Source organism: Erythrolamprus reginae, chromosome 1 (assembly GCF_031021105.1).
Source record: "Erythrolamprus reginae isolate rEryReg1 chromosome 1, rEryReg1.hap1, whole genome shotgun sequence".
Taxonomy (NCBI): domain Eukaryota; kingdom Metazoa; phylum Chordata; class Lepidosauria; order Squamata; family Dipsadidae; genus Erythrolamprus; species Erythrolamprus reginae.
In genome coordinates this window covers 195,639,886-195,660,377 of record NC_091950.1, presented here as the reverse complement: position 1 = coordinate 195,660,377, position 20,492 = coordinate 195,639,886, and the positions used below count along the sequence as shown (strand labels likewise).

The 20,492-nt window shown below is 39.4% G+C and overlaps 1 protein-coding gene and 1 long non-coding RNA gene across 10 annotated transcripts in view; one reads left to right on the top strand and one right to left on the bottom strand.

Annotated features, from left to right (window-relative positions):
- ZNF385B (zinc finger protein 385B) overlaps positions 1–20,492 on the top strand; it is a 263,645-nt gene that overhangs the window by 37,519 nt on the left and 205,634 nt on the right. For 8 of the 9 annotated variants that reach the window (XM_070731861.1, XM_070731863.1, XM_070731864.1 and 5 more), the window contains one exon: positions 3,633–3,929. The exons of the other annotated variant lie outside the window; for it this stretch is intronic. In XM_070731861.1, coding sequence (XP_070587962.1) covers positions 3,662–3,929 — 268 coding nt within the window. In that variant the 5' untranslated portion in view covers positions 3,633–3,661. The remainder of the gene's footprint in view (positions 1–3,632; positions 3,930–20,492) is intronic. 9 annotated transcript variants of the gene reach the window in all.
- LOC139156354 (uncharacterized) overlaps positions 1–20,492 on the bottom strand; it is a 53,711-nt gene that overhangs the window by 27,349 nt on the left and 5,870 nt on the right. The window lies entirely within an intron of this gene.

Here is a 20,492-nt window from a genome sequence, read left to right as displayed (position 1 = left end):
TTTTTAATTGAATGTGTGAACAAAATTCCCATTAAACAAAGTTTAGGAGTCGGGATTAGCACAAGATTGTGGACTTTCAATATTATTATATTATATTAGTATTATTTTAAAAAGCTACCAATTATTTTGTGATTTCTGATTTTGAATAATAATTTGCAATAATTTGGGCACTTTCTTACAATCCTTGTTTATTTGAATGTTCAAAGATCCCCCCCCCCAAATTTATTTTCTTTAATAGTTCTTTCATTTCTTGTAAGTTTCATTGCTGCTTAGATTCTTGTCAATTCTTTCATCAGTTGTCTTAAAATTCCATTTACGTTGGAGGCACCATTTAAGGCAGTTCTGAGTTGAAAGGATTAGCTGGTGACATTACCATTACCCAGAGGACACCCATTTTGAAAGTTAATTTGATGGATTTGTTCTTATTTTAGCATCTAGTTGTACTTTCTATTTATTGCTTCTGTTTTTGGTTTTGCCACTACTTTAATAAAGAGACTTCTTATATGCTTTACTTGTTTTATAAATGAGTTAGATGAGTGTATATAAAGGCTGGCCATCAGTTCTGCAGACAGATAAAAGTGGGGAGGATTGCTAACACATCAAAATGGTTTTAGGTTCAAAAGGATCTTAACACTCTTGAACATTGGCCCTATCTTGTATGCAGTTCAGTAATAAGAAGTGCACGGGTACAAGATAGGCAAGTACCTGGCTCAACAGTAGCATTTCCAGGAAGGATATGAGCATGTGGTTAAACCAACCATTAAGTCTGATCCCAAAATATGTTTCTGCTGTGAAAAAAATTCCAATACAGTATTTGGTTCCATCAACAGGTACCATATCAATATTAGAGGCAGTGATTAATTGTACTCCATGGGGTACTAGTCAGGCTGCATCTACAATGTTGCATATTGTATCCAGTTCTGGTTGTCACAAAATAAGAATAATGCTAAGAACCTAGAAAGATTTCCAAGAAGAACAAAGATGACGAGAGATTTGGAGATTAAATCCTATGCACAACAACTAAAAAAGTTGGATGTATTTAGCCAAAATAAGACAAAGCTAAAGGTAACCATCACGGTAGTCTTCTAAAAGTTTTCACAGGGAAGGAAGTACAGTATAGATTTGTTGCCTGTAGCACTCAGGGACTGTAGCACTAAGGGTAGGAGAAGACCCAGTGGGTAAAGGTTTACAGAGGGAGATACAAACTTGAAGTAAGGAGGACTTTACTTCAGTGGAAGAGCTATTAAATAGTGGAACAGCCTCTTCTGTCAGTGGAAGTTTTCAAAGGTTAGACAGCCAATTGCCTGACAATCTCTATCATGGGTAAGGATTGGACTAGAATACCTTTAAGATTCCATCCAATCTCATAATTCTGGGATTCATTCGTAACCTTTCTTGATTCATCTCTTGTTTTACTGTAATTCTTATGTTTTCCCCAGGCATATTAAGTTTCATTTCCATGTTACAAAGTGGGCAATAGTGTGACCTTATACATGGACATTTTCACAACTTTCAGCAAATATTAATTTCTCAAAATAGACCTCATGTAACCCTACTACCTGTCTAGCATTATTATCATCATTACAAGATTTCCTTATATGCTTTTCCATTGACTTCATTAAACCAGTAAGGAAAAATCATACTATAGACAGTTGCAATGCACATTTAAAAGCAATTGAGAGTTTCAAGAAATAAATTTGCAAGAATTTCTGTTTAGTTAGAAAAAGGCAAATGCATTTTTGAACAATTAAAATCAGGGAAATTAACATTTTGGTTGTTCAAAATGTTCAACTGGATGGATTAAATCCAGTAGAATGTTTCCATCAGCATAACTAATATTTGGAAGAAGCAGTTTCGCTCCTTCAGTATCATTCAGTATCCTTCATATTGACAGAATCTGCTTTGGAGGTTTCCTGCTTCTTATGAAACGATTTTGAAGACAGTAAAAAATATTGTGGAAGCAGAAACCTGTTGTCATAATTTGTGTTGGGTTTTTACGTATATCTAATATTTTAAGGGAGTTAAAGCTGTTGGTGCTATTGATTGTTTTTCTTGTTATCTATCTTTTCCTTCAACCTGCAGCCTCCCCAGCTGCCTTTACTGCCTTCATTTTATCTTGACAATGTATTGCAGTATGAGCAACCAGGAAATCTGGGAAGCCCTAGATTCTAGGGCCTGTTGTGTTCTGGCCTGGGCCAGCTGTTGCCCCCACATATGTGAGAGATGCATCACAGAGTGATTGTGAAAGCCTGGCTGACAGCCAGGAAAACATGACAGACAGCCCAGAGGATGAGGCAGATAGTTCAGAGGAGTTGGCAGACAGCCCACAGGAACTGGCAGACAGCCCAGGGGATTTAGCAGGCAGCTTGTCGGATAGCCTCTCCTCTTTGGATTCGGATGCTGAACAGATAATCCATATGCGTAGCTGTAGAGCAATGCAATGTAGGGCTCAATTAAGGGATTATCAACGGTGATTATGGTGTCACCTGTGTTTGGGTGTGGTCCACAGAATGAGGGCTGGGTGTGGTTCCCATAATGAGGGCTACAGTTACAAAAGGGAACAGAGGCAGAGGCAAACTGTGGATGTTTATCTGTGTGGTTTGTGTGGCTTTGTAGTTCCTGCTTTGAAGCCTCTACTCTGTGCCTTTGGATTTCAACTCAACATTGTCAGGCAAGTGGGAGTTGAAAACTCTGGGACTAGCTGTTGCTCTCATGCCTTGAGAATTCAGAGAACTCCTGGAACGTTTCTGCTACGTGAATTTTGTATTTGTTTGCTTTTTCATGAACTTTGTATCTAGCTGAATTTTTGCCTCGAACTGTGTTTTACTCCTGAAAATCAGGACAGTTTTCTTTAGCCTTTTCTTTTATGTTTAATACAAGTTTGCTGATTAGCAAAGAACATGTGTGTCTGACCTTCTTTCCTGGACCGTTAATGAATGCCTGAGCCTGGTCAGGCAGAACAGGGCCTAGAAGATGGAGGTGCAGGGAAAGATAGTATTGCTCTATGCATACTCCAGTATGAGATAACATAGTCCATGTGCTTTACACATGAGAATTTTATTTCTTCTTCTATTTCTGATAAATAAATAGATAGAAAGACAAACAGATGTAAACATATAATCCCTTCTCACTCCCATGAGTGGTATTTATGTGCATATCTATGTTCTCTCTCATGTACATGTGTGTGTGTGTGTGTGTGTGTGTGTACATATACCCTCACCGGTATTTCTGTATTTAAAAGAAAAAGGAAAAAGTGGGAATAAAAGAAATTGTATCTTATATTATATTTTCATACCAATAAAGAAATTTCCATCTGAAAGATACTTGCAAAAAGAAGATAATGACTGTACTTTGCCAAAATGTGAATAATTTTTTGTTTACTGGTGGACTATAGCTTGTGTCATAAGCCTTTATATTTCTGCATGAACAGCAGTCTCTGCAGAACTGTTAACAATGAAGCTGTATAATTTTTATTTTTACTATTAGCCTAATTGAATCCTTTAGTGTGCAGCATATAATAAAGCAATGTCTTCTGAAGATGCTGATTCTATGATACTATTTTATTTAGTTTTCAGCTTCAATATTTTATTTCTTTTTCTCTTCCCCCACAATCCCCTTCTTCATTTTTGCAGATATCAAGCATCCAGTATGTCCTGGCCATATGGCTGGAGATAAAAGTATGAATCCATCAGCAGTTCGAAGGGACTTTGAAGATAAAGGACAGAAATATGATAGGCCAGACTATCGATTAAGTAAAGAGAAAAAGAAGATGATATTTTCCTTTTGTGATGCGTGCAATATTCAGCTGAACTCAGCAGCACAAGTTCAGCTTCATTACCATGGAAAGTCTCATCTGAAAAGAGTAAAACAGCTGAATAATGGGAAGATACCTACAAATTCAAGCAATTTGTTTGCAAGTTCCAGTACAGGTGGTACTATTATTGTTGTTGTTTGCTACTTACATAAACACCTACCCTCCATTTATGTTTCAAGAGTCAAAAATATTGAAAGTTGCAGTCTTTTGCTTGGTCCCAGTGCTGTTTTTAGAATGTGTTGTACTTCAATTCTGTAGTTTTCACTATTCCTCTCAGTCCCTGGGTAGTTGATGCCCATCTGTTTTCCATGCTAGCTTGTATACTGAAGTTAATACATTGTAGCAGAATAGGCAATCTTTTCCAGCTTGGATTTGCACTTTGTCTTTCTCTAGGGAGTTGGGCTGCTGATGCTGTGATGTTGTTGGAGAGGACAGGACTAACATTTTCAGATCTTTTATTACTTGAGGGAGTTAAATGGCAATAGGTTTAAGGAATCTATTGTGCATATCACAGCTTCCTTCAAGACCACTGTAGAATCATATCCTAAGTCGCCTGGATCCAAGGAATCATTTCCTCGATTGCTGTCTGAAGGAACTGGCAGGGGCAGAGATCCAAGCTATAAACAGACGATGTCTTAGCACACTACTCACTTAACGGAAGATTTCAGGTACAAGGAATCCAGGTAACTCTGGATCCAGCTCACAAGGAGATGAGAAGTGAATAGAGGTGGCTTTGCCATTAACATGCTGCTTAATATCAAGTGCAAGAAATTAGGAAATCCAGAACATTGAAATGATAAAGGTAATTGACAGTAGATAAAAGTCAATGGAATTCAAGGTAGGCTGGACATAGATCTCTTGTGGGTATGAAGGGACTCAAGGCTGGTGTAAGGTTTGACCCCTCCTTCAGTCTCAGTCTAATCATCTCCTATATCATCCACCCATCCACCTTGGCTTCCTTCTCTTCCATGGCTTTTTCTATGCTGCTTTCCATCTCCTGCATTGTGTTGATTCCAATCAAGAGCTGCTGCGAGGAGATTGGAGTCTTCAACTTATGTTCTCAACAGAGTTATTGTCCCAGTGTAGCTGGCAGATTTGTTCAAAAGTTTCCACAGTGTTCTCCAAATCTTGTGGGGAAGTTTGGCAAATTATCCACGATGGAGCCATTGCTTTCAATGAATGGAAGTGCTCATTTGGAAGCAACGTCTATTAAAACAATCAACTTGATCTGCTATTGGCCGCTGATAAAGACTTTGTGCTGCCCTAGGAATATTCTCATCAGACTCTCCGGTGAATCTTTGTGGTGGGCACCTGGGGATCTTGGAGAAGAGTGTAGAAGGAACTGGCAGTTGTGCCTGGGCAGGTGCTGCAGTTGTTGCAGAAGACCTTTTTGAGTCAGGATCTGTACTTGCTGAATCAGTTACTGAACATTGCCTGTTAAATTTCTTACTTCATCTTCTATTCCAGTGTTTCCCAACTTTGGCAACTTGAAGATATTTGGACTTCAACTCCCAGAATTCCCCAGCCAGCATTTGCTGGCTGGGGAATTCTGGGAGTTGAAGTTCAAATATCTTCAAGTTGCCAAGGTTGGGAAACACTGTTCTATTCCATCTCTAAAAGAGCATAGATCTGGTTTAGATCCCAGAGTGCTGTTGCTGCAGTTCTGAGATCTAAAGCCATGGCTTGGGTATTCTGGGCTCCATGAAATTTTTGGTGCATAGTTCAGATTAATGTCAAATGCAAGAAATCAGGAAATCCAGGCATTTCAAATAACTAAGACGTTTATTGCAAGCTTAAGCTCTTTACAAGAATCTGAACTACTAAGCAAATTGGTGGTAGATAAGTGGCAATAAAATTCAAGGTGGCCTGGAGTTTAGATCTTTTGTGGGTGTGAAGGGACTCAAGCAGGGGTGAAATTCAAATTGTTTCCCTACCAGTTCTGTGGGCATGGCTTAGTGAGCATGACGGGAAGGATGTTGTAAAATCTCCATTCACCACCCTCCTCCTGGAGGAAGGATATTGCAAAATATCCATTCCCACCCATTCTGGGGCCAGCCAGGGATAGTGTTTGCTGCTTCTCTGAATTATTCAAAATTTCCGCTATCAGCTCAGCTTGGTGTCTTTTACATTCTAATTGATAATGCCAACTGGGGGTGTGATAGGAGGGCTCTTGTTCATTGTTTCCCAATCTGAAACACAGCCTCGGAACAGCAGCTCACTGATTCAATAAAGAGAAGAAAAAATAGTATTTCACATCTCACACTGCCATTGAATGATCCTAAATTAGGCATGTATTAATGCTCGGTCAGATTGACTTCTTGGTTTTCTCCATCAGCACTCTAGCATTACTATTGTAATTTAATTTCCCACAGGCGGGCTTTCAGTAAACCAAGGAGCCATTTGGGATTTGATGACAGGAAGACCACTCATGTGATTTCATCAAGAGTCCAGGTCACATCACAATGCAGATAGTGAACCAGTCCCTCAACAGATTCACCACCAGCTTGTCAGGAAGTTCCCCAAACATTTTCTGGAAGCCATCATGATATGGGGGGTACCCGGCAGTGTTCCCTCTAAATTTTTTTTTGGGGTGGGCGGAAAAGTATAGTGTCTGAGCGGCAGTCCCTTCGGGCCTGGGCGACACAGAAATAATAAATAAATAAATAAACAAGCAAACAAACAAACAAAAAAACAAATAAAAAACCCACCCTGATTCAATAAAGAGAATTTCAAAATAAAATACTGTACTGTGTGTCTATAACAGTGAGCTCATAATAGGGCAACTCTATCAATATCAAAATGCCACTTAAATAGTTGAGCTAGTTTCAAACTAGATTTTGATTTTCTTTCTCTTTTCCTTCCTCTCTTTTTTCTATCTGTTTCTCTCTCTTCCTCTCTTCCTCTCTCTCTCCTTCCCTCTCACTCTTTCCCTCTCGGCTTCTGGGCAGGTTTGAAAAACTCTGAGTTGATGATGATTTTTAAGTGAGCAATTGCTCACTGCTCAGCTTAGAGGGAACTATGGTACCCGGGAAGAATAGGTTTGTTCCCAGTGGAGGTATCAAGTATTAGTCAATCTTAGGTAGAAAAGGAAGTGATCTAATCATGGGGGTAATTCCCTTCCCCATCCAGTTTACTGGCAAAGACCAAAGTGTGCCCCCCTTCATGTGTTGCTTCTGAGTTCCACAGAAACAGGCCTATGGCTGCTATAGAAGCCATTGACTCCTGAGCTTAATTTGACGTATGACCCTCATAATATGGAAGGTGAAGTTCCTCAACCTCAAAAGACAGGGAACCAGTTCATAAACCTGGTCTAGAAGTCCAGAAAGGACTGAACTATTTTGCCTCCATGCCAGCCATGGTCTTGAGACTAATGCAGACCCTGAAACCCAGCCAGGTAGATCTCAGAGTTAGCAATATATGGCTTTGCTTAGGTAGCTAATAGTGAGTAATATTAGTACAGTAGTACCTCTAGATACGAGCTGCTCCACATGCGAGTATTCCAAGTTACGAGCCACGACGGGAGCGAAATTTCTGTTTGACACCCGAGCTCAAATTCAGGATACGAGCCGAGCTTCCACTAGGTGGCGCAAGAATCCTTGCTTCTGGTTATGTCGGGGGGGGGGGAAACAAAGTCTAAAGCCATTTGTTCCAGATACGAGTTGATCGACATACGAGCTCCGCTCTGGAACAAATTAAACTCGTATCTAGAGGTACTAATGTACTATTAAGTACTTAATTAATAAGTAGTACAGTAATATTAATATTAATATAGTACTACTTAGCATTACTGACTATAGGCCAACAGTTTTTACTAGCGATAGTAATAGGATTTAGATTTATATACCGCTTCATAGTGCTTTACAGTCTTCTCTAATCAATATCAAATCCACAGCCTAGCAACATCTCTGTAGCCCTTATCCTCATTATGTAAATTGGATTCTTATTTTGCCTTTTTCAGGGGAAATAAGTTGAAAATTGTTGCATTAACTTTGCATTAGTTTTACCCTTAAAACTTTTTTTATCTCCTAGAATGACCCTGGGTCCACTCTGTCATCTCTTTCTATTTTTTCTCGCCAAATTTGTTTTATTTTATTATTTATTAGCTGTACCCAGCCATCGTTGCTGTGGCTCAGTCTGGTTAAGTGGAAAAGAAAGAAATGAGAAAGTGCACGTTTACATTTTTGAAACCCCTGCTCAATTTATTCAGAATAACAGAGTTGGAAGGGATTTTGGAGGGGTTCTAGTCCAACCCCTTGCTCAATTATATCACAGAGTTTAAAGGGATTAACATTAGAGAATAGGTGACATTTGTACATATCTCTCCCTCCCACCCCCGTCCCCCATGGTTTAATAGACTGGCCCGACCCATCTGCCAAAATACGATAAGACTGGCCTACCTCACAAGATTCTTGGTTCCACTCAAGCAGGCGAGTTTGTAGCCAAACCTATTTTTAGAGCAATTTTCAAAGCATTTGTGGGGGGGGGGGGGATCGGAGATTTTAGATCATGAGCAAACAAACATTTACATTTGTATTTATATTTATAAATTGCAACATCTACAAAATTATCCAGCCAGTAGATGGCAGTGTTCAGTTTGCATCTATTGTTATAATCTATGGTTCCTTTTATGTTCTCAGGAAATTTTTGTGTGGCAGTTAAAAACATAAACAAACTTGGAAGGGACCTTGGAGGTATTCTAGTCTAACCCCCTGGTAAAATTATTCAGAATAGCAAAGTTTGAAGGGATTAACATTTGAAGGGATTTCTCTCTCTCTCCCTCCCTGTCTCCCCCGCTTTTAAGAGACTGGCTCGGCCCATTTGCCAAAGTATGATAAGACCGGCCTACCTCGTAAGGTTCTTGGTTATACCCAAGCATGGGTGGCAAACCTCACAGTTTGCAGCCAAACCTGTCTCCTTTATGTTCTAAGGAGATTTTCCTGTGGCAGTTGATCAGCAGCCAATCAAAACATGCCTGCTATGTTTGTCACCAATCGCCATGCAAAGCAACTACCTGTCTTTTCACCAGCCAATCAAAACACGCCTCCTATTTTTTCACCAGGGAATCCTGTGTTTTTGACCAGTTTTTACCTGTCACAGGTGCAATATCTATGTACCGTATTTTTGGAGTACAAGACGCACCGGAGTATAAGGCACACCTTATTTTGGGGGAGGAAAATAAGGGAAAAAAATCTGCTTACCAAATATTCATCTGGCTAGCATCCTGAGTCTGGTCAGCTTCAGCATATTACAGTGATCCCTCGATTTTCGCGGGTTCAAACTTCACGAAACGCTATACCACGATTTTTCAAAAAATATTAATTAAAAAATGCTCCACGGTTTTTTTTCTATACCACGGTTTTTCCCACCCGATGACGTCATACGTCATCACCAAGAGTCACTTCTCTCTCTCTTTCTCTTTCTTTCCTGTCATTCTCTGCTTCAATCATTTTCTCATTTCTCTTTTTTCTCCCTTTTTCTATCATTTTTTTCTCTCTCTCTACCTTCCACTCTCCCACCTCTTGCTCTCTCTCTCTTTCTCCCTCTCCCTCTCTGTGAGAACGCCTGCCCCCACCTCTCCTGCAGCCCCCTCGCTGATAGCTGGGATGAAAGTACTCTCAGCTAAGGGACTGTGAGAGGGGCGAGGCAGGCATTCTCAAAGCGCTCAGAGCGGCTACTGGCCAAATGAGGAGGATGAGAAGCCGTAGCCGCCAGCGCTGCTGCAGGAGGACCCGTGTCTGAAGAAAGCCGGTGAGAGGGGTGGATCGGGCGGGCGGGCGGTAGCGGCGAGGGGGCCGGAGGTGCTGGGGGGTGGGGGCAGCCGACATTCAAAGCAATCTTTGCCGGCCTCCGCACTTTCGTCGCTCCCTGCCCTAATTTCAAGCCCGGCTCCTTGTGCTGCCTTGAAAAAGGGTGCGTGGGGGTAGTTTTTGGCTGTCCATAGCCAAAAATGGTGTTTTTACTTCCGCACCGCTACTTCGTGGAAAATCGACTTTCGCGGGAGGTCTTGGAACGTAACCCCCGCGAAAATCGAGGGAACACTGTATTTTATCCCCTAGTTAGGGCTTTAAAAAACCTTATTCAGAGAGAGTAACAAAGAGCTTGCAAACCAGTAAGAGCTGGGAAAATCATTTGCACCTGGTTAAGGCTGGAAAAAAACATTCGGAATAAGTAGAGCAATGAAAAAAAACTGCAAAGACTTAGGACTTGGAAAACATTCTTTGCAAAGAGTAACAATGAAAGAACCTGCAAGGCACCTAGTTATGGCTGGGGGGAAAAAGCTTTAAAAAAAGCTACATTCAGAGTATAAGACGCACCTGAATATTCAGCCTCTTTTAGGGAGGAACAAAGTGTGCCTTATACTCTGAAAAATACGGTAATATAGGTATATCAAAAGGACTGTGTTCAAATGGAACATTGTAACAATATTTCAAAGCATTCGGTTAAATACTTTTTGAGATTTGTCATCCCTAACAACGATATATTTACATTTTTATTAATATAGATATATCCTATTTCTAAACTGTCCATCTCCCTCAGAGAAGGTTTTACTGTTACAACAATGTAAAGGCTTTAAAAATGCCATATAGATGTAGTGTTGCTATACTAGTCTGCAGGATCCCAAGTATTGCATTGTGGTGATGCAAACTCTGACCCTTTTTGTAGATATGCAATATTCTGTTGAATGCATTACTTCTTTCATATTTACATGTATCACAATGCATGTAAAAAGGGGAAATTGCTTGTGTTATAAAAATCTGCTTTTGTCATTTGTCCCTTGCTGTAAACACCCCTGATTATTGCAGTGTGGTAACAGCAATGATGGGCTCCTATGGGCATAGTTCCCTCTAAGCTGCGCAGCGCGCTATAGCGCAGAGGTTTTTAACCCCCAGCCCGGGAATTTCAAATTCCAGCGCACAGGACCGATCGCTGCGCCGGAATTTGAAATTAAAGGAACTGCCGCTGCTCTGTAAACAACAGTTTGCAGCAACAGTTCCTTCAAGTAAAGGCGGGAAAGAAAGGGGCCAATTATAGGCCCGCTTTCTTCCCCGCCCCTTAAATCCCAGACGTTCTCCGTGTACACACACCCCTCGCAGCCAAATGGTTGTTTAGCTGCTGGCCCGGTAAGGTAAGAAAACCATTGGGGGTCCCTGGGTCTGGCGGCGCGGTCTGCTGCCAAGCCTTCTAAGCATCCATGGGGTGGGGGTGGGAACAAGGGTGGGGGGTGATGACCGGGGGCCCTGGGCCAGGCCGCCGGCCTACCGCGGCTTCCCCGGCTTGCCACGGCCCGCCCACCACCGCCCAGACCCGGCCGCCTTCCCGCGCCGCCGTGGCTTCCCCAGCTTCCCGCGGCTTTCCTGGCTTCCCGCGGCTTTCCTGGCTTCCCGCGGCTTTCCTGGCTTCCCGCGGCCTGCTGGCCGCTGCCGAGACCGGGCTGCCAGCTTACCACGGCTTCCCTGGCTTGCCGCGGCCCGCCCATGGCCTCCCAGACCCGGCCGGCAGCCTACCGCAGCTTCCCGCGCCGCCGCGGCTTCCCTGGCTTGCCGCGGCCCACCCATGGCCTCCCAGACCCGGCCGGCAGCCTACCGCAACTTCCCGCGCCGCCGCGGCTTCCCTGGCTTGCCGCGGCCCGCCCGTGGCCTCCCAGACCCGGCCGGCAGCCTACCGCAGCTTCCCGCGCCGCCGCGGCTTCCCTGGCTTGCCGCGGCCCGCCCGTGGCCTCCCAGACCCGGCCGGCAGCCTACCGCGGCTTCCCGCGCTGCCGCGGCTTCCCTGGCTTGCCGCGGCCCGCCCGTGGCCTCCCAGAACCAGCCGCCAGCCTACCGCGGTTCCCCCACCGCCCAAGCTCGGCCGCCGCCCTGTCGCAATTCCCCCAACCTTCCCATGGGTACTGCCCGGTGCCTCAGCAGTCTACTTCGTTACGCAAATTGCTCGGGGTGATGGCGGGGCTCTTGCCTCCGAGCCTTTTCACCCCATATCCGACGGCCGCCTTCTCCGGGTCCCAGGGAAAAAGGAAAGTTTCCCAGGAAGCCCCCGTGCTTCTGGCCCCAAAAAACATATTTGTGCGAGTGAGTGGTGTTGCAGGGCAGGAAAAATAAGAAGAGAGTAAGACAGAGAGAAAAAAGAGAGGAAGGAAGAGAGAAAGAAGGAAAGGGAGGGATGGAGAAATAGGAAAGGAGGATGAGAAAGAGGGAAAGAGTGAGAGGGATGGAGGGGGGAGGGAGAGAGAAAGAAGAGAAGGGTAAAGAGAGGGAGGGAGGAAGAGAGGAAAAGAGACAGAAACAGATAGAAAAGAATGGGAGCAAGAAAGAGAGAAAGAAAATCAAAATCTAGTTTGAAACTAGCTCAACTATTTAAGTGGATTTTAAAGCATAGATTTATTAATAGTTTTGTTTTTGTTTTTGCTGGTTGTTTTAGTTTTAATAGTAATAGATTTTGGTTTTGTTTTATTATTAATTTCAATAAAATAGAAGGGAAATATATATATATATATATATTTCAGCTAAAACATTTTATATATATATATATATATATTTCAGCTAAAAAATTTATATATATATATATATATATATATATATATATATATATATATATATATATATATGCCGCCCAGTCCTGAAGTGACTGCTGCTCAGACACTATAGTTTTCCGCCCACACCGAAAAAAAATTAGAGGGAACACTGCCTATGGGTAAGGTCAGGTACACAGAACTGGTAAAAAAAAATTGCATTTTTTCCTTTTTTTCCCTCTGGGTATGTTTTTCCTGTTGCAGTAAATGAGGTTGAATGTGTATAATTTAAGAAAAGCTATGAGTGTGTGTGTGTATGTACACATACAGTTTATATAGTAGATAATGTATATTTTTGTGTGTCTGTGTGTAATATATGTGCATGTGGCATATATATATATAGAATTAAATAGTATATTTTGGATGTTCAGTAACAGTAAATAAATAGGGACATTGTATCTCTTTGAGGCAAAGAGAGGCCAGGCACCCTTACCCTAGCCCTAACCCAAACCCTTGACGTGAGTGACGTCAAGTTGGCCACCTTTAAGCCAGTCACATGACCTTTAAGCCACCCCGGTCACATGCTTGTCAAGCCACTCCCATCTGGTCATATGTCCAGCAAGCCACACCCACAAAATAAGCCATGCCCACAGTGTGTGGTAGTAAAAAAAATTTCAGTCCTTCACTGGTAACAAGTTTGGCAGTAATGGGTTTCTGGCCTCACCTGAGGGGGGACACAGTGGGGATAGTAAGTTTATGCACTATTTATTGAATACTTAATAGTTTTTTATTGTCCTTCCTCCTCTAGTACTTTAGTATGATCCTTAATTATTTTAAAATAGGAAATAATTAAATAGTATGTTTTTACCCATAAACGCTTTAATAATTTTAATCATTATCTAGAATGAACTTTTATAGCAATAAAAGAAAATTGAGCTACTTATCATACTGAACCTTGAGGATTCAGTACAAAACCTTAAAACGTTACTGTGCTCTTCAACAAATAATGCTGTTTATCATTTGTCCTTTTTGTGGCTATTCAAATAATGTGTCTTAATCAACTGAAAAAGAGTCCAAGCACCTATTTGAATACCTATCTTGGTCGGTTATTCACTCCCATCCAGTCACATGACGTTTAAGCCACACCCACAAAATAAGTCACGGCCACACTGTGGCAGTAAAAATTTTGGCAGCCCACCACTGGGTAACAGGTCCCAACTTAATATGGTAAGAAAAGGGGTGACGTAGTTCCAGATATTGTATGGTATACTGTATATGTTTTCTTATTTTTAGTTTCGTTTGTTTTATGTAAGATAAAAAGTGAAAGGATTCCTTACAAAGTGTTGATGCCAATTATATATGAAAACATTGATGACTTTTATTTCAGTATTACTAATACATTGATGTTTTAATTTAGGCAGTGAGTTAATATACATCCTTGTTTAAATTTTCAAGATAGCAGGCAGAGCCTTATCCTATTTTGTTTGTTTTCTTCAATAATGTCATGGCATTTCAGATCGGAAGAATAGATTTTCTACTTAATGGACTTATCCATGTGGTTCTTTTAGCAAGATGAAAACTATTTGCTCTTGCTTTTTCCCCTAGAATGTTTTTACTTCCTAAACTTTATAAAAGGTGACCTCCAGAGGATTATATTTAAAAAGAAAATGAGATACCAGCGCACTCTGCATCTTTTTGAAAGGAAAAGAGGCACATTATTCTTTCTCTGTTATACAATAAAAAAAGAAGCATGGTTTAATGGTTTACTTAACCAAGGTATGGTTATCAGTGGTGTGATCCTGCCTAGTATTTTGAGATTAGTTAAATCAATTAATTAATCTAGCAGTAAAAGAGATTGGATTTATTTATCTAATAAATCAACATGAATCAGATTTAAAATTCAGTCTTTGAATTTTCAGCCTTATGAAGTCTACCCTGGTTTTTAAAAGCGAAACTTTTAATAAGCTGAATTAAAATAAGTCCGATTTAGTTAGTAATTTATCAGTGTTAAAGTATTGTATGTTTTTCCTGCAAGACCACAACTTTACATATATTGTCTCTTGTCTCCCAAATTTTCCCACAACAAAAACTCTCTGGGGTGGTTTGGGTTGAGAGATATGATTGGCCCAGAGTCACTTAGTGAACTTTCAGGGCTGAGGATGACTGGAATCTGGACCTGGTCCCAATAATTACATCATTAAACCATAGATCTTTTTTTAAAAAAATGCGGCCATATAATAGAAGAAGAATAATGTGCCTCTTTTCCTTTCAAAAAGATGCAGGGTGCACTCATATCCATTTTCTTTTTAAATATAATCCTTTGGAGGTCACCTTTTATAAAAATAATATCTATCAACCTTTCTTATATTAAGATAGATGGAAAAAATGTCTTTGTCCATAAGAAATATTATCTAGAGGAGAGAGAGGTAGCTGCTTTTGAATGACTTTTGCTAGTACAGCAAAGTATAAATGAAGTGATAGATTTAAACTCATCTGGGGGCAACGCGTTTGTTTTCATAGAGTAAAAAAGATTTGCCTGTTTATACTTTGGAAGTTTCATTTTCTTTATAATTATTTCTTATAAATGTTTGGCACTTTCTAAAATATTCTTTACCTCCATCTATTTGTTTGGTGGCACTGATAAGACATATAAAGATCCTAACCATAGTCAATCAAACTATCTAAAACAATAAAATTAAATAGAAATAGGGGGTCCTGCTTCAAGATTATATTTGATACAATATAAAAAAAGTTACATGTAATGCTGGCTCCTTGCTAATGAATTAAGAGCCAGACTGCAACTTTATTGCCCCTTCCTAGAGCAAATAGCTCTCTTTTAGCTAAGGATAAATAGCAATGACATTAAATTTTACATGGATTTGTATTTGACAAATATTTTTTTTATCTCAGATAAAAACCAGATACCAATAGAGATTAAAGACCAGAAGTTTAATAAAAACACCATTCAGAAACCCTCATTGAGGGAGATGTGCAATCTAGAAACATTAAATATAAAAATAAATACATTATGATGAACAGATCCCAGGTGATATGGGACTTTAAGGATTAAAAAAGTTATGAGCTTGCTGTTTGCAGATATTCCCTGTATCTTTAAACTTGGAAACATTGTGGCACCCAACAAAGGAGATGCAGATGTTCTAGTTAGTATCCTACTAGTGATCTAAGACTTACCACAATATAGAAAGAAATCCCTTACAGGTCAGATCAGATTTATAGAAATGTTGGATAAATACTTTAATCGGTGCTCATAATGATGCTACAGTTATAGTAAGAAGCCAGAGCGTAATAGTAAATATTTCATATGTTAAAATCTTCCAGGATCACTTATCGGTATCTCAAGATAAAGCCAAAAAAAGATTCATATTTGAAACTGAGATTTGCTACCAGTTAATGGAGGCAACACTGCAATAAGTTGTATATTTAAATAACCACCCAGAATAAGCCACCAAAGTTGCCTTATTGATAAGATGGGCAACATAAATTTAATAAATGAATAAAAAATGAACAAATGTTTTAACAGTTTCATAAAGCAACTTGGTATTCAGATAATCACATCTAAGCTATGCTTCCTTAAATAAACCATACTTCACTGGGTGTACATAGCAAGCTAAGACATAAATCACAAATTTACTAAAATTTACATTGGTTGGATTTACCCAGACACTATGCCAGAGGCAACTGTTTTGTGGTTTAGGACAATATATGACTTGTCCAGTTAGTATAAGGCAACTATTTACTAGGACTTTGCAGCCTGCAGATTTAACTCTAAAACATGCCTTCAAATATAGAGAAATACAAATATAGTAACTGTGTGCAGTCTTGAAAGTAAATATGTTTTGCCAATATTTCCTGCAGCTTCAGAGGTGTCAGCCCTTTAAAATAAACCAGGTCGAAAAACATTTACTATCTCTCTTTTTTTTTTAATACAAGCTATAATAAAAGGTTCTGGAGAGTTCAACAGTATTTTTCCTCTCTTCCCTTCTTATACCACAGAGTATCTTTCTCACCCTTCTCTATTTTTCCAGGCTAATATGGTTGATGCGTATTTCCTTCAAAACCATCTCCATACATCTCTTCAGGAAGGGAGCAGTGTTATTTTGAGAAATGCCAGGGCTGCTTTAAAAAGTTGCTGACAAGTGTTACATATGCACTCTTACCTACTTCCATAGCAGCTTTCTGAAATAAACTGTAAAACACTGAAGAAACCCACTATCTCTATTTCGATTATTTTTTTTATTTGGCGAGGAGATCTCATTTGCAGAGAAGTTCTAGGGAATAGGCTAAATAGGGATACAACACTACATGATCAGGAAACAGATTTATTTATTTATAGGGTTTTATAAAATCCTGCTTTTATTACTTTATAAATAACTCAAGGCAGCAAACATACATAATACTCCTTCCTCTTCTATTTCCCCCACAACTGGCAACTCTGTGATATTGATGTAATGAATTATATTACTTGTAATTAGACTACTGCTGTTTTACAGTGTATTCCCTTACTAATTTCCCTTCAGAAGGTATGTTGGTTGGGGGTTCTGGGAATTGCAATCCCAGCTGATCTGAAAAGCACCAGGTTAAGTAAAGATGGTACATAGTTCCATTACAGCTATACAGTACATACGTACTGCTTTCTGAATCATGCACATCCATTTAATTAAAAACAGTTAATAATAGCATAAGCTTTAAATTCCTGGCTCAGGTTTCAACCCAGCAGCAAACACACTAAATAGCATTTCTCTGCATCCTAAAAAGGTCATTTGAAAATTGGAAAAATAACAAAAGACTTTGGCATTCCATCAACATAAGCACCCTTATTCTGCTTGTCTCTGAATTTGAAACCCACAGATGAACAAATAAGTACATGTAATAAACCAAAACACTGGGCTACTACTACTTGTCACTTTTATTTTTAAGAGTATTTCTTGTAAATAAAGTTAATGCCTAAGAGGAATGTGTTAGTGTTTAGAAAGCCAGCTTCATATTGACTTTGGTTAATAAAAATAATTTTCCTCCCCACAAATGCATCACATTGAGGTGGAACAGGGGCTCTATCTTATACCCAAGAGGACCACTATCAAGACTCCAAGGGTTGCTTCCAACCAAGAAAGCTAGCATCTCATTATAGCCTCATTAGTTAGATTTGTTGAAAATAAATATTTAGGTATCAAAATCTTGGAACCCCACTAGGAGTACCTCGTTGTTAAGAACAATAAAGCAGGGTCTCTGCTATGCCTTTTATCTTCTTTCTAATAGCCTCATGACTTTGAGGAAATGGCGTGGCCTGCTTTCTACCCCTGTTTGTTGGTGACTTCAAGTCATTGTTGCCTCTTGGCAAATGCCTGGGCTGGTCCCTGCAGTTTTCTTAGCAACATTTTGTAAAAGATTTGCCCTTGCCTTCTTGCTAGTGTTGTATGTCTGGCTCAAGATCTCCCATTTGTGCTTAAGGCAGGTTTAGAACTCAGTCTTCCAGTTTCTAGCCTGCTGCCAAAACCATTGCACCAAATTGACTCTACTACAATATTTATCAAATTGCCATACCCCTTCACAGACTCAAAAAAATCATTATAACTGTACCCTTTCTTCCTCTATTGCAGGTCTGATATTAAAGTGTGTGTAATAGCCCTGCTGGATGCTTGCTTGTCTTCCCTTGTCTTTTTCAGAGGAAGACTGGAATATTGCAAGCAAAACAGCTTACAGGCCTGTGGATCAGGGGTGGGTTTTTCATACCTTCCCTAATGGTTTAGAAGTCCGTGCATCACGTCACTACACTCTTGAGTGTTACATCCGGGTACTAACCCTCTGTGCATGCACAGAGGGTTTGTTGCCAGCGGCTTGCAAGCAGCAGTGACCAGTTCAGGGGCATGGCAAGCCAGCTATCATTACCGGTTTGATGACGGGGCAAATTTTTGTCACTGGCTCGCGTGGACCAGTAGCAAACCACTACTGCTGTGAACAGTAACAGTCTGAACAGTAACACTCTAAGAATAGACACTGGAGATGATCAGGATAGGCGCAATAGTGATAGGGAGGGGATATGTGGAAGCCGTGGTTCTAATCCTGATGCTACTGAAGTTACTCTGCTGACATCAGTGATTGATGGTGGAAAGCGAGGATATGGTGCTTTTCTACAGGCAGCATTTAATTCATAGTGACTTAAGACAATTGAACATTGTATACACCACCCCTTCTGTGCTGAGGAAATACTGGAATATGGTTATTCGTAGTTCCACAAGTATTGTCAAAACAAATAATGATTTATGGCAATGAAGTTTATTGAAGTCTTGGATTTATGTGGTAAAATTCAGTAACATCTGTCAGTTCATTGTTAGTTGGTGGTCTTTACAGCATATTAATATGTTATAAAATCCTAATTCATTCCCAAACTGCTAGTATTCATTTCATATGTGCTAAAATTAAGTTTTGGTTAGCCTTAATAATAATACAGGGAAATAATAAAGGGTGACAAATATAAAAAGAAGGAACAGGAATGGGGAAAAATGTCTTTAAAATGCAGTTATGAAATTAACCAGCAGTCATGAAAATTAACAAGTGTATCATATAAAATAACTATTTTTTGTATTTATTATCTTTTATCAATAAGAAAAAAAAAATTATGCCAATGATGTGTTAGTTCTTGAAATAGTTTATGTTGTATTTTAAAATATCCACAAGATGTCAGTGCAAGCATTCATACAAAGATTGCTTTTAGCAGATTTAACCATTTATTGCATATTTCACCCTATGTCTTTTCTCTTAATGATTATTTGAAGAAACAGGTATCATTCCAGCTGTGACCTATTTTACCTATTTTTTCTTCTTTATTTCCATTATTGACACTATTAAGACTTTTAAATTCAGATATGTGGAGCAGGGGAATTTGGTTATATTTTATAAAACACAGATATATTGTTTACAAAACTATAATTCACTGTGTCCAATCTCTTTCTTATTTTGTATAAAAATAGGAGGGGCTATTTAATCTACAAAATTACTGCACAAGGAAACTGCGGTGTTTGTTTAATCAAGGATGACACATTTATGTAAATTAAATAATAAATAGGGCTGTGGTATTACTGCATTTTAAAATCCCCTTTTGTGTTAATTTGTATTAATATCAACAGGACAACTTCAGTTATGAAAATCAGAAAAGCTATTATCAGCTCCCATTTGATTTGGACTTCTGATATATTGTAATGGTAGGCTTAGGAAACAGCTATACCATGTGAACATAGCCAGCATTCTACAGAAATTCAGCTGCAGAAAATGAGGAGATAGCATAACTATAAAGTTGTCTGATGGGGTAATTGCAGATATCACAGTTAAAGTGGAAGTATCCAAAGGATTTCCTGCTGGTTTTCTCCAACCCCCCAAATTATCTGTGTATTTTTATAAGTTGTGTATCATTGTTTTACCCGTCTTACTGGGAGAGAGGGGGTGAACAGGGAGACCACCATGCAAACATTTCTTTGAGTAATACAGTTGCTCATGAGAATTAATCTCTTAACCTTGGGCTATTGTGGAGTAAAAAAAAACAATTATTTTATTGGTTGGATCTTCATGTTTGTCCAATAGAGTAGTTTCATCCTACTTAATATGTTATGCAGATAAGGCCACTTAATTACATAGCCAAGCATAGCCTATTATGTTCTGAATACCCAGCCTTTGATTTATAGTTCATTGTATCATGTGAACCTTGAAAACTGGGTTGAATAAGTCATGATAAAGTTGCCCATGATTAACAGTTCTATATGATCAGAGTGACTACAGAAGCATTTTGCCTTAAAGATGTGGTTTTCTTTTCCATAATTGTTTTAAAAGTATCTCTTATCTCTTTCCATTTTCCTATATACAGTATTTGAATGTCATCCTAGTGATTTTCCCTTAAGAAATGTGAAAAAAAAATCCAGTTTGGAATCATTATCCAGCAATTTAGAAGCAAATATTAAAATATTCATTTCAGCTCATGTTTTATCAGAACACAAAATGTGTGATTTTATCTAAAACAATCCTCTTGTTGTGATATTAAATCATTAAAAGCATCATTTCTGTAATTACCACTTGTAACAAGTTTTAAAATTATGAATTTAATCTTTAAACCAGATGCACTGCAAAATATTATGTAAGTATACTCAGTTATTTGGTACTAGT